Source organism: Drosophila mojavensis, unplaced genomic scaffold (assembly GCF_018153725.1).
Source record: "Drosophila mojavensis isolate 15081-1352.22 unplaced genomic scaffold, ASM1815372v1 contig_80, whole genome shotgun sequence".
Classification (NCBI taxonomy): Eukaryota; Metazoa; Arthropoda; class Insecta; order Diptera; family Drosophilidae; genus Drosophila; species Drosophila mojavensis.
The window spans coordinates 15,013,422-15,031,375 of record NW_025318906.1 but is presented as its reverse complement, the minus strand read 5'-3'; the positions used below and the strand labels follow the sequence as shown (position 1 = coordinate 15,031,375).

Genomic DNA, 17,954 nt, shown 5'->3' with positions numbered 1-17,954 from the left:
TTTAGTTGTGAGCGTGCGCGCGTGTATACATTGATAAAATGAATGAATTTAAGTAGCTTTGTATTGGGGGGCGGCTTGTGCATACAAAAAATTATAATTGACAAGAAAGGTGTATCTATATATATATATATATATATATATATATTTATTTGCTATATATGTTATGTATATATATATAGAAAATGAATTATGCTAAAAAAGGAAAAATAAGCACACCAAAACTAATTTATTATTGTTATTGTTGTTATTGTCCATAGTTGTTAGACTATCAAAGCTGTGGATCGACGCCACGACTATACACCACATCTGGGATTTGAGCCTGCTTGTTCCACTATTGGTTCACTTAGACAACTCACCTACCTACCTGTCTATATATTATATAAATATATACAAATGTTTATATATACATAGGCTTAAAAAATATCTAATTAATTTTTTTAGTGAACAATTCTAAATTTATATTTGAAGATACACTCGTGTTCCCAAGCTGTGATTAAATCTTCATTTAGTTTTATAAACCAGTTAAAGATTGTATGAAATATAAATGAGGAAAAGGTCTAAGCATACATATTAAAAATACTATATTAAATCTAAAATATTGACAAGTTAGCTTAATGACAAAGGCATATCACACAAAGTTAAGTACATATGGTATATTTACATAGATAGATACATACAACTGTGCGCAAAGTTTTGTAGCTAACATATTTTAGATAACTGTATAAAAAGTATCCGGGTCGCAATCTGGGCTAGTGTATTCATATTTTTGTTGTTTTTAGCTAAAAGGTCAGTGTCTGTGCTACTTAAAAACAGTTCATCTTATATACATATATAATACCTATATACATATATAAAACAAAATGTGTATATATATATATATATGCATATAAGTATATAATAACAACAATAATAAACAGGAATATTTACACACATAAATATATGTATAGGTATATCATATATAAATATTTATACACATATATTGTATATTGTATAATCATAAATATTGAGATTCGCCAAAAATGTAGAAATAGAATTTGCACTGTTCATAGAAAAGTAAATTTAATTTGAAACAATTCAATTTGAAACAAATTTCAATTTTCTGCTATTTTATGAAATCGAATTATAATATTTATTTATTTTATTTTTTATTTTTGAAATTATTTCGAAAAGTGAATTTTGTTTTATTTATTACAATTATTGAGAGATTATAGAAAAATTATATTCCATATAAATAAGTTTTACTTGTAATATCTGAAAGCATATAGAGTTTTGAAACAGAATATAACGGTTAGAATATTCGATATTAAGCTTTCATATTCTTTCATATTCTCCTTTTGACAATAAACCATAATTGTTAATGTACTTTAATTATATTAAATGGATGATCATTAACCAATATTTATAATATAATAAAGAAGTAGACATTAAAAGTGACTCCGATTTTGCCTAAGTTTTGCAAGATATAGACAACAACTTGTGGAAAGCACCTAGCGGATTAATAATCTGAGAACGGTTAAAAAATTAAATTTCAGTGCAGTAAACGCGCCATGTTGATACTTAAGATGTAAATATTATTGATAAATAAGAAATTTAATAAAATAAAATATTTTTCGTAGAATTCGCTATACTTTTGTTCATTTAATTTAATTTTTTCCATTTTTACATAAGAAGCAGGTAAATTTATTATTAAGCAATGTGGGAGAGGGAGGCGTATAATCGATAAAAATGTGATAGGCATATCGAAAACACGTTATGGCGTTAACCAAAAATAAAGCAAATGCATTTTCAAAAGCGCAGGTATCAGTAAAGTAATTTGGGCAATAACGTTTCGATTTTGAATTTTGTTGTACTATGATTTCCAGGGTATCTTTCTTTTTAATTTTTTATATTTTCTACATGGGCTAAAACATTGCAATTTTAACATACCTATTTTACCAGTTAAAATAACTTTTTTTATTTACTAATACCAAATTATGAACAATTAATTTAATTAGCTATTCTATTTACACCCTATATAATAAATAAATATTATATATTTTGTTCACCTGTGAAGCACGTTTTTTTTTTTGTGTATTCTTGGCATCTCTAGAAAACGATAAGTTCGTAGTGTAAAAACTATCGATTGTAGTACATCTCTAGGTTGATACATAAAATAAAAATACATAAAAGTGAGTTTTTTAGTTATTGAAGAAAAGTTAAAAATCTGATTAGTTCAATAATGTGGCAAGTCAAGGCAATTATTGAGATCAGCTGTCCACTTAATGTATATGATTAATAACTAGTGGAATTTTACACATATGTGTAATCAAGGTAGATTTATATACTTGACATTGCCTCTAAAAATTGATGAAGTTCATATACCAAATGAAAATTTTTTATTTTTATGATATCAAAAAATATACAATAAACAAATAAATGCAATTTTTTGCTTAATCGAATATTGAAAATCTTGTGTATTCATAGATACATAATTATATATAGTTCCTTGTGCTGAAAAATACGTATAACACGTCTGACCTTTCAATCCTTAAAAAGTTAAAACCACCAAAAAGAAAAGAAAAAAATAAAATAAAACAAAAAAGAAAAGAAAACCTTAACAGATTAAATAAATTTGAATAAAACGTTGCATGATTGACTTCAATGTAGACATTTCTACAACACACCAATATATATACATACAAATACATTCGTACAAATATGTATATATGTAGATATATATATTATATATATATTTATATACATATATATGCGCGACACATATGTAAAGATGAGTATACATATGCGAATACATATTTATGAAATTTATTTATGTATTCATGCACGCATATCTATAATTTTAATAGATATATGTGCGAATATCTATATACATATCAGTTTAATATTCTGTTAACATTTTCATTATTTTACCTAATATATAAGAATATAAATTTCATACACATATATTTGTATATGTGAAAACTACATAACTCCTTTTAAGATACATATACGTATACAAATGTGTATATATATCAAATTATTTCATATATATGAAGTGTATGTATATAATAAATATATGTATGCAAATATGTATATACATATATGTTGTGAATGCGCAAAACAAACCCACTCTTCACCTGTTACACGGCACTGGAATAACTTGTGCTTTAGCATCGTTTAGATAACTTAACATTTATATAGATACAGATACATTTGTATCTACGTGCATATGTAAATATGTCTAAAAAAAATAAAGTATTATAATATAAAATGTCATGAGCGTTACCCATGCGAAAAACCAATCAAATTTTTATTTCTATATGAATATCTTTAGTCCCTACAAAAATGAGTTATTTGCCAAATTAATTGTTAGCTTATATTTAAATGCAAACAGCTAACAAATAAATACTTTAAATATTTGTCAATTTACTAACAGACTTCAAATGAATTATGTTAAACACTTTGTTTAGGTAACTCCCATAAAACTCTGGTTTGAATGTGAGTTGAGTAAATATCGGAATGTAGAATTGCAGATTATAAATGAATTCCATAGGCCATTGAGAGGTATTCTTGGGGTTACACACAAGTACACAGGTGGTTGGCGGAGGGTATCTGCTAGTCGGTCACTCGCTACTATGATATACATATATACTTTTTGAATTTATCTTAATAAATAGCAAAGAAATGAGAGAAGACGAAAGGATTGTTGGTTTTTTCTCTACGCTCAAATTTTTTATATTTTAGATACCTGAGACAAGTATTTAAGTGCACTAATTTGATTGGTTCTGCACGTAAAAACAAATAATGAAAAGAGTTATGAATAATAACTAATAGTAAAGATGTTGTTGAGGCAATAAAAAAAAAAAGACTAATAACTTTTCACTTTGATACAATTAAACAAATATCAGATAGTGTTAGAATTAATCACTTGATTTTATATTCAAGTACATAAAAAAGGTCCATTTATCTTTTAGGTTGATCTAAAATTAAAAATTTTAATTGTTTGCTTCTCATTAACACATTTATCGCATTAAGTTATATTTTACAATATTTTATAATTTCTTAATGAACGAATTTATTAAAAAAAAAAAAAAATACATTGAAAAATTTGCAGTTGTCAATGTCAAGTTTAAGTAGATTATTATTGGATATATCATAAAAAATAAATTTATATTTTAAGACTGATGATAATATAATAGTACTATTACTAAAAATTTGCTTAAAATAGGAATAAGTAACATCTTTAATTTTTGATTTTTTTATTTATATATATAGATTAATCATAAGCAATCGCAAAGTGAGGACATCTGAACGCAAGTCGTCGGAGCCGCACATTTGAATAGCATAAACAGAGAGAGAGAGAGCGAGAAAATAAATTACGTAAATAATACGAAGACTCTGTTATACTGGAGCAAAACGGAGAAAGTACTAGGGGTGCAGAGTCCCCCGACGCCAACCAAGAAAATCGAGCGACGTGTTGGTGGACTCCGTGGACTGCTATGGGTTGCTTTGGCTCTCCAACTTCAAAACAGTCTGATGTCAACTCGGAGGATTCGAAAAGTCAAAAGCGAAGAAGCGATGCCATATCCAGGCAATTGCAAAAAGATAAACAGCTTTATAGGGCAACGCACAGGTTGCTCTTGCTGGGAGCGGGTGAGTCCGGTAAATCAACTATAGTCAAACAAATGCGGATATTGCACGTCGATGGATTTTCTGAACAAGAGAAAAAACAGAAAATTGATGATATTAAAAAAAATATTCGTGATGCTATATTGGTAAGTCTATTTTTTGATTTTTAACAAATTTTCCCTTTTTTATTTCTTTAAGTTCTTATAACTGGATTTATTAAAAAAAGCTTTTATTCGATCTGGTTAGTTGTAAGTTGATGAGATTGGATGAGATGCGATAAAAAGAAAAAGTAAATAATGAATGATTTAACAATGGGCAAGGAACGATTCATTATAAAGAAAAAAAAACTGAAGATTTGGAATATATTTATATAGAAGAAGCTTCAAATTATTTTTTTTTATACATATATTTCTGCCTCGTATTTCTAAAAAAAAAATCAATATCTAAAGTTGGGCGCTTGACTTTCTCTTAATAACAGGAAATTATCTTTTGGTATTTGGGTAATCAATATGCAAACCAATAAGCTATCAAAACTTAGGTTTTGGGTATAAATGAATGCCTTATTTGTTTTATGTTTTGAAATATTTCATTCGAATTTTTTTATTTTGTCTTTTGAAGCCCCACTTAACTCCTAACCAGAGGCTTTCAATGGATTACTATATACATACATAAATCGAGTTGCTGAGCAGACAAATCTAAAAATATTAAACTGCAAGTGTGCATAGGAGCGTGTTATCCTGATAAGAATGTTTATAACTAATAATTTTTTACAATTTTCTAATGAAAGAAATTTTTATATAATATGTAAGTATTTTTTTATGATTTATCTTTAAAGTAGCTGTGAGAGAATTATTATTGTTTAGTTTTTGTTCTATCCATTTAAAGGGGACTATACTTATGAATATCTATCAAAATTTGTAATATATAATATATATGTAAAGCAGCAAATATAAAATAAGGGTAAGAAATTAAGGTACCTATTGAAAGCATTCAAATGCAACTTAATTCTATATTATCCGTATCCGTATTATCTGTGTAGAAATTGAAAATTTAGTAGTAAGCTGTTCGAGAAGCTCTAATATTTTCTCAGTTTAACTAAGAAATATCTAATTGTGCTATTGATCTATTTTTCTGTGAAGCTCTTAAATATTTTGACCAGTCAAATATATATAATCCTGTCCGTCTGCCTGAATGTTTGACCTCGCTGATCCTGCGATTGGCTGTGAAACTCAGCAAATAATAATTTTTTATCAATATCGTTTCTCTCAATATCGTAGCTTTTCTAATTAGATCTTGGATGTTAAATATTTTTGAAAAGGGGTTATATGGAGGATCATACTGTCTAACGTATTTAGTATGCCTCCTTCTGGTGATGGTGTCGGAGTTATATGTTGTTGATTGAATTATCGAATGTTGTATGCGGATATTGCTGTTAACTAATTGATGTGTTTGATAAACAATACATTGGCCACCCAATCGTTTTCTATATATATATAATCTAAATTGAACTTTTGCTAATGTTTAATGTATCAGGTACAAGGAATTTTCTTCTTCTATCTAAAGTTGGTATTTTCTTGAGTAGAGCTCTTTAACTTGTTTATAGTTTCTTTTTGTTGCAGGGAAAATATGTTTCAATTAACACTTACTTTTCTTATAATTCCGAAATCTAAAAATTAATATATTTTAAGTGTAAAATTACCAGATCGAAATAAAAACTTTGAAATACCTTTATTATATGTAATGGCTAATAATGAACAATCTATTACTTACAGACTATTACTGGAGCCATGAGCACACTAAATCCACCTGTAGCTTTAGAAAAGAAAGAAAATGAACCCAGGGTGGAATATATTCAGGATTATGCCTCTAGTAAGTTAACAAATACCACAAAATAAACATAAATTTTGATAATAATTTGAGACTATAGCCCTAAAGTACTGTTCAATAATTTCGGTTTGATTTTACTCAGGATCAATAAAATATATATATGTACTTTAGTTTATTACAATAATAATTTCTATTCCAGGTCCTGACTTCAACTATCCTCCAGAATTTTATGAACACACAGAAGAACTATGGAAAGACAAAGGGGTCCTTCAAACCTATGAGAGGTCAAATGAATATCAATTAATTGACTGCGCAAAATAGTAAGTAAAAATTCGATCTGGTGGTGAACAGCTTAAGAGATATTGTTTAACTGTGTAATTATTACTATTTCTGTTTTAATTGATGTGATGTGCACCGAAACTGTTTTTTGAATAACTTTAACTTAAATATATTACTCTTTTATTTAGCACAATAAGTTAATGCCAAATTAATGTGGATTATGCGGTAAATGGATCGTAGACAATATTTAGTTTTTTTGTGAACGCCTTTTTGCAATGAGTGAGCTAGAAATAACTCTGCTGTAATTGGGTATAACCGCTTGTGCAATACACGCTAATTATTTGAAACGCAAATCCGCTGAAATAATTTCGTCTTGAAGATAAACAATGCATAATGCTTTTAGTTTTTAAGCGAGTCTAAAAATGAGTTGAATTAAAAAAAGAGCAATCAGAGCTGTGAGAATAGTTTCTTGTAAATCGAAAAATATCTTAAGGGAATTCACTGAATCCTCCATTTCTTGACTGGTCTACACTAGATCATGGTATAAGCATGTCCCTTACACTGGCTATTATATTTGTATTCGTATTTTTAAATGAGATATCTGTAAGATTAGATTTAACCATGAAGAAATGCCAACTGTAATATATATTTTATTATAATGAATAATTAATAATAATTGTTGCAATTACAATATGTATTCATTTGGTTTTCTCTCATTTCTTTATTGCTATTTAGCTTTTTGGACCGAGTTAGCACAATTAAGAATCCAAATTATACCCCCAATGAGCAGGATATTCTTCGGTGCCGTGTTTTGACTTCTGGAATATTTGAAACAAGATTTCAGGTGGACAAAGTTAATTTTCAGTGAGTTGCAATTGAATAAGCGCTTTAATTTATTAATTACTATAACTTTGCAAATTCCCTGCCTTCAAATAGTATGTTCGATGTGGGAGGACAGCGCGACGAGCGTCGGAAGTGGATTCAATGTTTCAATGATGTAACTGCTATAATCTTTGTAACGGCATGCTCAAGTTATAACATGGTTTTGCGTGAGGATCCCACTCAAAATCGGCTTCGTGAATCCTTAGACTTATTTAAGAGTATTTGGAATAACAGGTATTAAATGGAATTTCTAGATAAATTGCATTGCTTTAATCAAAGTTCCTTTTTCATAGATGGCTACGCACAATTTCTATTATACTTTTTCTAAATAAGCAAGATTTGTTAGCAGAGAAAATTAAGGCTGGAAAAAGTAAATTGTCGGAATATTTTTCCGAGTTTAACAAATATCAAACGCCAAGTAAGTAGATTAATAAATTTAATTAGCATAATAAAAGGCAAAATAAAGGAATAAAAATAAAAACTAAAGACCATGTCGTAATAAATAACTGAAAAATGAATTTCATAATTTTATTTACTTTTTTTTTTTAAATATCATAATGAACAGAAATCAAATTGGAAACGCTTTGATCTATCCCCCCATGTTACCCCCTATATAGGCAAATATCTGTCAATCAAAGTCAATCAATTAAAATTGAATTTGTATTTGTTTTGCCATTGAAGCTAACTATATCGAAATTTCTATAAACTAGGTGACGCAATAATGGAATCTAACGATGACCCAGAAGTAATAAGAGCAAAATATTTTATACGTGACGAGTTTCTGGTAAGTAACCCAAAATTGACTAAAAATAATGATAAATGATTAATTATTTTCAAATAATTTTGCAGCGTATATCGACAGCAAGTGGAGACGGTAAACACTATTGTTACCCACATTTTACATGCGCCGTTGACACAGAAAACATAAAGCGAGTTTTTAATGATTGTAGGGACATAATTCAAAGGATGCACCTTCGTCAATATGAATTGTTATAGGTTATCCCTATCGCCGTAATTCAACAAATAAAGTGAAGAATATATTATTGAATTACTGTTTTAAATATAATTATCAAATGTAATTTGTATTTAAATAGTCCCTTGAAACAAAAAAAAACAAACAACAAAAAAACTAAAAAAAAAAAAAAAAAAAAAAACAAAAATAAAAGCGCTGCATTTAGATCTGGTATGACCTTTCACAAAACTCAACATTAAAGAAGAATAAATAAACATGTTATTAACAATTAGAATTGTTTTTATTGATATTGCTGTATATAGTATTTACAAATACTTTCGATTTCCCAGTTGCTGTTGAGTATATATATTTCGTATCTTTTTTCCCCTGACACAAAGCGCATTTGCGTTAATTATAAATGAGTATACAAGTCTAGTCAAAAGTCAACTATACAAGTGGATTGAGTATGCCGAAGCTGACGGAGGCCTTATCGATCTCATCAAAGTTTCTTTTGGTTTTACTCTTCCAGGCATTCTTGTTGTAAGCCAAATCCTTTCTAGCTAAAGCTGGCCGATTTGCTCGATGATCGTTGTTGTTGTTGGCTGCCAATTCCCATAGATCGCTCTGTGTATTGATGTCGCGCTGATACTTCAATGCCTGCTGAGCAAGATCCTTAAAGACGAAAAGCACTCTGAGAAAAGCAAGCAGAACGATTAAATTAAAATCAGATGGGTTCAAGAATGAGGAATATATTATTTATTATTAAAGTTATTATTGTCAACAAAGGTGATTAAGGAGTATTGGATAGTTCCAATTTTTTTAGCTAGATTGGCTTAATACTAATTTTAATTCTTATTCCATTTTGATTTGATTGTTAAAAATGTCAATATTATTTTAATTTGGTAATTAAATATTACTTACCTTAGCACTAGTTTTCCGTCAACGTTTTCCAAGAAAGCTTTTGAAACCAAAGGAAATTGTTGAAAATATATTATGATCCGTTCATATATTTTGTTTGTTATAAATATATTTTAATAAATGAATATTTATTTTTATATTCTCTGCACCTTACACTTCTTGCCAAAAATTTGTTTTATAAAACGTTTATTAGATAAACAAAAGATAAAATAAAAGATATATTTAAATATATAAACAAATCAGGAAATGAGCGAGGGAACATGAGAGTTAACATTTAAATAAATAAGGAATAATAATAAAATATTGGAATAAAATTTGGAATTACAATGAAAGGCAGAATACAGAAAATGAACGATTGAAGATACAAGAGATCGTGAAGGTAAGAGAGAGAATAAGACTGAGAATGATAATGATAATGATGATAATGAACATTTGTGTTTCCTGACATATTTTCATTCCGGTTTCATATTTCGTATTCCCTAATAGTATAGGGATGTGTCAAAAGTAGTCCCTAATAACAATCAGTATAAACAATTATATGTACATATGTATTTCACATAAAATGCTTTATTACCTTAGATAATTTATACATTGATAGTGCATTGGGAGAGAGTTGTTAATTGACTTTACATTTTGAAAAGTGATATTAGGTCATGATATTCTGGTTAATAATAATGGTTAATAATATAGGGATTTCTTGATCAAATGTCCCCCACCAATACTGTCTAGATCGCGCTTCGCCTGACGATTCGATGGATTCTTTTCGGAATAAGCTTTCTTTTGACCCAGTGGCAGGACAGTTAATTTCGGAAACAGGTTAAATATATTATCAGGTATGATATCTCTGCTGGATTGAAGAATGTAGTAGCTGCCATAATTTAACTGTACAGTTGAAGCATCTGAATAAAATGAACAATAAACGAAAGAAAACATGCATGATATTTAGCAATTATTTTACAATAAAAAACAAATATGAAAGTTAATTTTCATAATAAAATAAAATTAATATCATATATAATTATAAATAAGGTATATACATTAGACTTATATAACTTATGTTTATTTATGCTAACTAAAGATGAATATTTATAAAAGTAGTTATTACTTGTAATTGAACTTAAATGGGAGAGAATCGAATGATTGCTTAAATGGACTTTATGAACATGTACAGATGTTTTGAGAATATATACACATTTATATTTTAAAGTTTTCTTTTATATTTGGGAAGGAAAAAATGCGTTAAACAAAAAGGGGAGAATTGAAGAACAAAAATATTCTAACAATGTTTGATATACTTAATTTGGTATTACGAACTAAATAAGTTAGCATAACTAATGTCATCCACTTCTGAGAGAAAATCAATATCAAAGTTGGGAAAGGGTTGAATTATATTATATATTATTGTAACTCCTTTGCTTTTCACTTAACGCTTTTCGCATATGAAAAAAAAAAAAAATAGACCCCATATAATGTCATCTTCTTAAAGAAGAAAATATCAATATAAGATAATAAAAAAGCAACGTAATTGGAGAAAATAATCACAATAACTTCTCGTATTGTCTGTTGGTATTATCGCAGGGCTCTAACACAATCGGTGGAAGCTGAAAATAATAATAGTGAAAGGAAATCTTGTTAAAATGGCGAGAGAGCTGAGAAATGGAGTTAGTAATCCTGTTGACAACATGGTACACAACATCATTTCCAGTAAGTCCAGTATCTAAACAAGCGCCAAAGCTAGAAAATAATCAAATATTTATTTATATTTAATTATCTATGTATATAGAATTATGAGTATGTAAGTTTAACAATAGGGAATAAAAATCACTGACAGCAAGACTTAGTAGCCAATAATATAAACTTTGCTTATATTATTAGCATAAATACTTTACTGTATTGAATAACTTTGAATTTCGAATATAAGTTTTATATTTTTTAATACTTATGTTATTTTTATTATTATATATATTTTTAAAAATACTTTAATTCAACTTATTCAACTTGGAAGCTTGACCAACGCATAATGAAATCTAAGGAAAGACTGTTCTCTTCACAGCGACATCAGCTCATTTTATACCAAATTCCGGAAGGATGGAAAAACAGGGTGTTGATAACAAAGTGGGAACATACAACTGAAAAGCATGCCCTTTATAATTAAGTTAGTTGTATTTAGATACCCTGCAAACTTTGTCTTGAAAAGGTCATATGAAACCTATTAAGAATATGGCAAAATTAATAGAAATATTTATAAATAAAAGAATGCTTAAATGCATCGTAAATATTTTATATTTATCATATTATATACATATGTAGAATATATTATATCTTATATACATATATTTTATATTTATATTATTAATATATTAGATATGTATAAGATGTACCTGTGCTATAAGTACTAAAATAAATGTTGATAGAATTTTATATTTACTTTATATATATGTTTTATCAAATTTATACATCATTTACATATACGTTTGTATATATACTACATTAGTGAGTAATGATTCTAGAAATTAGGGTAGGGAACTTAGGGTATTTCCTGTTTCAACTTCAGTGGTGCTGAAAACTATTCTGTGGCCTTTCTGCGTCATTTCCACCATATTTCCCATAATTTGTGGTAAACACTTCAACAAACAGAGCTTAAGTAAGAAGTTGGCAAACATTCATTTCTATGTGCATTTGGTTGAAAATAATCTTGTGCAGACATTTGAAACATATGTTCGCTTATCTTTTTGCTTTTTATATATTATCAAACAAGGTAGCTAAGGAAAATTGACAAAATGGGCTAAAAAAACATGTAACTCTCACATACATATGTAATATAGGCTTTGTTATTAAATATTATTAAATGAAATTATATGGTATATATGTAGATATATAAATATCGCATAAAATATATAAAATATGAGTAATACATCAATCTAGGAGTTTGTCACATATTCTCTTCCAGACTAAGCTATAGCATAAGCCGAGGCGATACTACTTTTTATTTATTATAGACATGTATTATCATTAACTATATATTATTATACACAACTGTAATTTACATTTACTACGATATTTATTGCTACTACATACTCCTTTTTATTATTATTTAGTACTATAACTGCAATGTCTACTACCTTTTTCTACTGTTTAATACTATATATTACTATCTACTACTTACTACTATATATAAAACTACTATAAATGAACCCAAGCAATTAAGCATCCGAAATACAAGCGATTTTAAATATCATATTAAAAGGGAGCTCTTATACCACAGATGGGGTTGACAGAAGGTAGCAAAGCCTTAAAGTCATGGACGAAGTCTGCTGGCTTTCCATCGACTTTGTAAGCCTTTCCAGTTACATTTCAAAATCTCATTTGAGAGCAGCATTTGCAGTCGTTTATCACCTGAGATGGAGATGATGAGCTTTATGAAAAAAAAAACACGCCAATAGCCAATATGCAGTACAATTTGTTTTTATTTCACGTTTTTTTTTTTAATACATTTCTAATAGCTGGCATACAAATACCAAATCGATTTCAAATTTGAAATTTCAAAAAAGCACATCAACTTATCTTTATTCGATCACTTAAAAGCACGTACATTAATTGTGAATATATAATTGATGGTTGATTGTGTGTATGTCTGTGTGTGTGTTAGTTAGTTAGTTTCTCGCATTAGTAAAATATATAAATATGTATCTTACAGAGTACAAATATGTTACAACATACACTTTGACAGTCGCCTGCCGAAATACAGAGTTTGAATTAGTTAACAAATGTATAGACCTAAGTAATAATGAGAGTGATAAATTCTTTTCGCTATTAGCCATGATCAAAACAATAAGAATGATACTCGCGTCCGCCTGGCGTCCCCCTTGGCTCTTCGAGCCATTCCATAATGTCACATGCTCCCCTCGCTGCTGCTGGTTGTTCCTTTCGAGTCGCACATTCCGCCCGAGACGTTGTCATCGCCGCGCACCGAGCCCGACGTGAGTCCTCCCGTAATACCAGTTAAATTTAATTTGTACTGGAAATGGAAATATTATTAATGAGTGAGTTCATTTCTATAAGTTTGAAGAAATATAAATTTAGCAATATCTCAGTAGAAAACCAACACCATTTACCCAGTTAAATATTGGAACCATCAGGTTGGTTCTAGGATCTAAATTAGTTGAACTAAGCCAAAGACATGTCCAGCTGTCCTTTGAGACCTGTAGCCTAAAATATATCTGTTCGTTTAGTAGTGCACTAAACCAATCTAGCCTACGAATTTGCGATGCTACTACTCTAGTCATACTCTACTAGTCATACTATTCTCTAGTTAGTTTGTGTGGAACAAGTGAAATTTGGTTTGCCTCTCGGGCAAGTGAACTAAGTGAAGTGTACAATTGTGATCATACGGACGGACAAACTAGCGTATTTTGCACAAGACAAAACTATCTTTTGCTTTGTGAACCGACTCTATATATGGTGATTTGCTAATCGAATCGTACTTACCTTATTTGCGCACTCAAAACATTTCGAGACAACTTTGTTTATCACATTCATAAGATTTTTGGTTTCCCTTATGACGTGATCAACTTTCACAAATGTTGCAGCCTTGCCGACTGTGTGGTCTTTCACAGTAAATTGCAGAGCTTGCACACAAGTCGGCACTCTATCTAAAATACTTAGAAGATCCTTCTTGTTATCACTTGCAGGTACCTGAAAATATATACATGTAATTTTTTATTTATACATGTGTTTGATGTATTCAAAATGTCATTAGATTAAATATTTCTTTAATTAATTTTCTTCTAATTTCTTATGAAATCGGCTAGTTTCGGTGCTTAGTAGCGTTTCAGTCTTATTTTGAATCAACAGACTATTAACAGCCTTTAACTTGTAGAAGGTCATATTATAGGTCATGTTATATCTACTTATAGATCCTGTTCTCAGTTCTGTGTTCCCTGTTCTGTTTTAAGTTGCCCGCTTCCCGTTGTTTCCTGCTCCCTGTCGTACTCTCTTGTTCTACGTCCCATTTTGTGCTTCACGTTGTCTGCTCCTCTTTGTTACTCGTTCCCCCTGCAGATCCCATTCTCTCTGCTTTCTGTTCCCAGCTACTTCATTTCCACTTAACGTACTCTACGTCTTCCTCTCTGCTGCTACATTTTATTCCCTACTCTTTCTAACATCCTGCCTATGCAGCTATAGATTACAAAGGAACTCTATAAGAATAACAATAAATGTTCGGCATGCCGATGATTTCAACAATTTCTGTCATTCCAAGCTCACACACCTGATATGAAAAATGACGTAAAACTTTATAAAGTCGATTGGCTTCTTCAGCAAAGTATTCAGCTTGTGTAAATAAATCCTGTGTCGTTCTTAGAGAACCGCTGCCCTTGGTAAATTGATACATCAGAAAAGCCATAGCTGACATATTTTTAGCTCGTTTCAAAATATCATTATCATCCGATAGATCGTCCGTCCACTTCGTTGCATCGCCATTGTTTTTACCCTCCAGCCCGGCGTACTCGACCATTTCTCTCTCATCCGTGGGCGCGGCATAGGGCTTCGATGATTTCATTGTTGTCTCACATTTCTGATAGAGCAATAACAAATCAATTTAAAAATCGTGAACATTTCTAAATTGGTTTAATTTATGCTCACCTCCATTTGGGTATCTATGTCCGCCTTGGTTGTGTCCACCGATGCGAGAATCTTCTTGGCAATCAGTGAGATCTCGTTGATTAGCCATTTCCACATTTCCAAAAACGATTCGAAATTTTCATTCGCTGCGCTGCTGTTCGCGTACTTCCACAGAATCTTGGCGGCAATAAATACCTGTGGCCCGTAGATCCTCAGGTTGATTGCCAAGCACTTGGCATGGACCTGCAGCCCTTCCGTCGGTGCGATGTGCTGCAACAATTTGCAAATGTCGAAAATGTGATCGCAGCAGTCGTGAAACTTCGCCGAGCATTGATTCAGGTTCTCCAGATCGTGTGCCATGGCCAAGGCATAAAACGATTTCACAATCTTCTTGCAAACGTTCAGCGACTCGTTGAAGTCGGCGATCTGACTGGACACAGATATAACAAGCTGCTTGCACAACTCCTGCAGACTGCCGAGCATGCCCAGCTCCGGATCCCTGCTCTGGATCGGTGCGCCCACCCCTCGATTATCGTGCTGATCCTTTATCAATAGATTCAAATACATTTCAAACTCGACCTTGCAGTTCTCACAGTAGATAAGTATGTTCTTCCGATGCTCATGACTTATATAAGGCGAGTCGGTAAAGTCATGCGCCTTCTCGAACAGCTTATCAAACGCCACCGACAGCTCATCCCGCAGGTCCAGACTCTCGTAGGTTAGGTGTTTCTTAAAATTTGTATTCTTTATCATATGACTGCCCACAGCCGGGGCTAAGTTCTTTTCGCTCTTCCAGTCCTCATCATCAAACAGAGAATACAACGCATCAGGATTGTTGTTGCCCTCCTTGTTGCTGTTGCAGTCGTACTGAATCGACTGCAGCTTGAACTTCTTGATGAGGTTTATAATGCGCTTAATTGTCGTATAGATGCTCTCGTTCTCATAATTCGAATTGCAGCGCGCATTGCGAAAGGCCATGTGCTTTGCCGAGTCGAAAATACTATCCTTTATGACGAAATGTATCAAGTCCATGGCCCGTCGAATTTGACAAAAGACGGTGTCACGATTCTCTTTAACTATCACGCAATCACTGTGTATCAAACTATTCTTTGACGATGTCAGTAGAATTGATATAGACTTCTCAAGAATTTGACGTGCAGAGAACATCTGAGCACGTCTGCGCTCCTCCTTAAAAGAGTTACGATGATGTCCCGTCAGGTAAGCCAGTTCGATCATCTCGGTACCAAAAATAGAAAATGCACGCACGAATTCCGTAAAGTTCATAACAGACTCTAACTTTTCTAAGCTCTCCGATGCTCGCTTCTTTGCTGTGAGCAACTTCTTGACCACAACAATATCGACGAGCAGTAAAATTCGCGTTATAGACGATAGTAGAGATCTGGCTGCCAATATAATGGCACCATAATCCTTCAAAGGTTCGATATGATGACGAACCTCCATGCCACTCAAAGGCGAAAGCTCACAAAGCTGTTCAATCGATTTTCCTAAAAAGAAGAATACAATTTATGTGAGTCATATACGAGTATATATTACGTATAGAGTATATTAAAGTTGAACATCTTAAAGTAATATAATTACAATATTTATAATTGTAATAGTTTTATAGAAATCCTTACCTGCATCTCTTGCCTCTCTGGCCGCCTCATACATATCCACTTTGATATCCGTATTTTCCTCTGCAATTATTTCACCAATCGTTATAAATCTCTCCACAGATATACTCAAGGAGTGTCCAATATTTCCAAAAGTTGACATGATGTGCTCGTTGTCAATATCACGTAGTCGAAAGCGCTGATTCTGTAAGTAATAAACAAATAAAATAATATTAGATGTAAGAGAGAATAGATATTACTATGCTAGAGATAAAGCCAGACAGAGGCAGTGGCATAAGGAGAAAGACCTAACGTATCTACAACTATATAAGAGCTTAAACTGCTTTACTCACTACATTTACCGTTGCTCATTGAGAGTGGGAGAGGGAGTAACACAATATTAAGTTGTGGTAGGACCTGTAGCTTTTTCTATGTGCCTCAAAGTCAAATAAGCAATAAATAAATATACCTCAAATATTGGCGAAAAATGTACAGTCTTGCTAGAATCTATTACACATTTACTTTACCCATTGTCAATCAATCAATCATCGAGCCTTACCCATAAAAACGATTATATATGAAGTAGCCTATGTCTGGTAAAGAACTTAGTTTAAATTGCAAAAGTCTTCGATTGTCTACTTGATATATACTAGAGTATAAATGTATACCATTCGAGTACAATCTAAATTGCGTCTGTATGCTTATTGATATTCAATTAACTACGTCTATGTAGAGAGAGGTATATAGATTATAGACTAATCATATAGCTATTCCATCACATGCAATTTTTATCTAATATCACTTATACCAACTTACGTTCACATCAAGCGCAGCTGGAGGTAGGCCATACATTTTTATAGTGCTAAATTCCGTATAAGCTGCTTCGTATTTGTGTTTTGGGCTTCGCACATTTATATTTAATGTGTATAAAATTATTGATTTTTCGTAAACAGCCTCTTTGCCTAGACAATATATTTTTGAGTGTTGTCTCTTTAAAATAGTTTATCTATTATTATTAAGCGTCAAGTTTTCTTTAATTATCTATGTACATTTTGTATTTATGTTTTAAATAACGAAAAAAAAAAAACAACAGTCAACTTCAATTACTAACTCTGATGGTCACAAAACACTTGCGCACCTCTTTACATACATATAGGTATATAAATACACATATATATCAATTTCGTATTGGGATTTGCGCACGAATTTCCTCTGCGCAGTTAACAAAAGTGTTAACAGCAAAGAACAGTTACTTT

General features: G+C 30.9%; 2 protein-coding genes and 1 long non-coding RNA gene across 6 annotated transcripts; 1 reads left to right on the top strand and 2 right to left on the bottom strand.

Moving 5' to 3' along the window:
• Positions 1-2,091: 2,091 nt before the first annotated feature.
• Positions 2,092-8,641, top strand: LOC6579998 (guanine nucleotide-binding protein G(s) subunit alpha). 3 transcript variants are annotated; one of them, XM_015164025.2, is made up of 9 exons: positions 2,092-2,168; positions 4,252-4,751; positions 6,378-6,474; positions 6,632-6,752; positions 7,447-7,575; positions 7,648-7,827; positions 7,887-8,011; positions 8,304-8,377; positions 8,443-8,641. In XM_015164025.2, the coding sequence occupies exons 2-9, from the start codon at positions 4,476-4,478 to the stop codon at positions 8,587-8,589; spliced, it is 1,149 nt and encodes a 382-aa protein (XP_015019511.1). In that variant the 5' UTR covers positions 2,092-2,168; positions 4,252-4,475; the 3' UTR covers positions 8,590-8,641. The 3 variants fall into 3 exon arrangements, with proteins under 3 accessions (XP_015019511.1, XP_002005871.1, XP_043866614.1); XM_002005835.3 differs by having other exon boundaries at positions 2,148-2,310; XM_044010679.1 differs by lacking the exons at positions 2,092-2,168; positions 4,252-4,751 and adding an exon at positions 5,224-5,409.
• A 181-nt stretch (positions 8,642-8,822) lies between these two features.
• Positions 8,823-9,589, bottom strand: LOC116804085. Its single transcript, XR_004364107.2, has 2 exons — positions 9,467-9,589; positions 8,823-9,236 (listed from the first exon to the last, which is right to left on the bottom strand). It is a non-coding gene; the product is annotated as an uncharacterized LOC116804085 (long non-coding RNA).
• A 3,323-nt stretch (positions 9,590-12,912) lies between these two features.
• On the bottom strand, positions 12,913-17,849 carry LOC6579996 (alpha-catulin). Of its 2 annotated transcripts, XR_006357743.1 has the most exons (7): positions 17,515-17,849; positions 16,723-16,903; positions 15,107-16,590; positions 14,733-15,038; positions 13,952-14,158; positions 13,579-13,672; positions 13,407-13,481 (listed from the first exon to the last, which is right to left on the bottom strand). XR_006357743.1 is itself a non-coding variant. In XM_002005833.4 (6 exons), exons 1-6 carry the CDS (start codon positions 17,548-17,550, stop codon positions 13,356-13,358), a joined length of 2,340 nt encoding a protein of 779 aa, XP_002005869.3. In that variant the 5' UTR covers positions 17,551-17,848; the 3' UTR covers positions 12,913-13,355. The 2 variants fall into 2 exon arrangements, 1 of the variants encoding a protein (XP_002005869.3); XM_002005833.4 differs by lacking the exon at positions 13,579-13,672 and having other exon boundaries at positions 12,913-13,481; positions 17,515-17,848.
• Between the last annotated feature and the right edge of the window lie 105 nt (positions 17,850-17,954).

Bases quoted from the DNA above. Each gene is read 5' to 3' on its own strand.
- LOC6579998 (XM_015164025.2), top strand. From the start codon at position 4,476: ATGGGTTGCTTTGGCTCTCCAACTTCAAAACAGTCTGATGTCAACTCG. The intron at 6,475-6,631 runs GTAAGTTAACAA...TTTCTATTCCAG, and splicing joins TATTCAGGATTATGCCTCTA to GTCCTGACTTCAACTATCCT. The intron at 8,012-8,303 runs GTAAGTAGATTA...TCTATAAACTAG, and splicing joins TAACAAATATCAAACGCCAA to GTGACGCAATAATGGAATCT.
- LOC6579996 (XM_002005833.4), bottom strand. From the start codon at position 17,550: ATGTATGGCCTACCTCCAGCTGCGCTTGATGTGAAC. The intron at 14,159-14,732 runs GTGTGTGAGCTT...ATATATTTTCAG, and splicing joins TACGTCATTTTTCATATCAG to GTACCTGCAAGTGATAACAA. The intron at 13,482-13,951 runs GTAAGTACGATT...TTCCATTTCCAG, and splicing joins GTTTTGAGTGCGCAAATAAG to TACAAATTAAATTTAACTGG.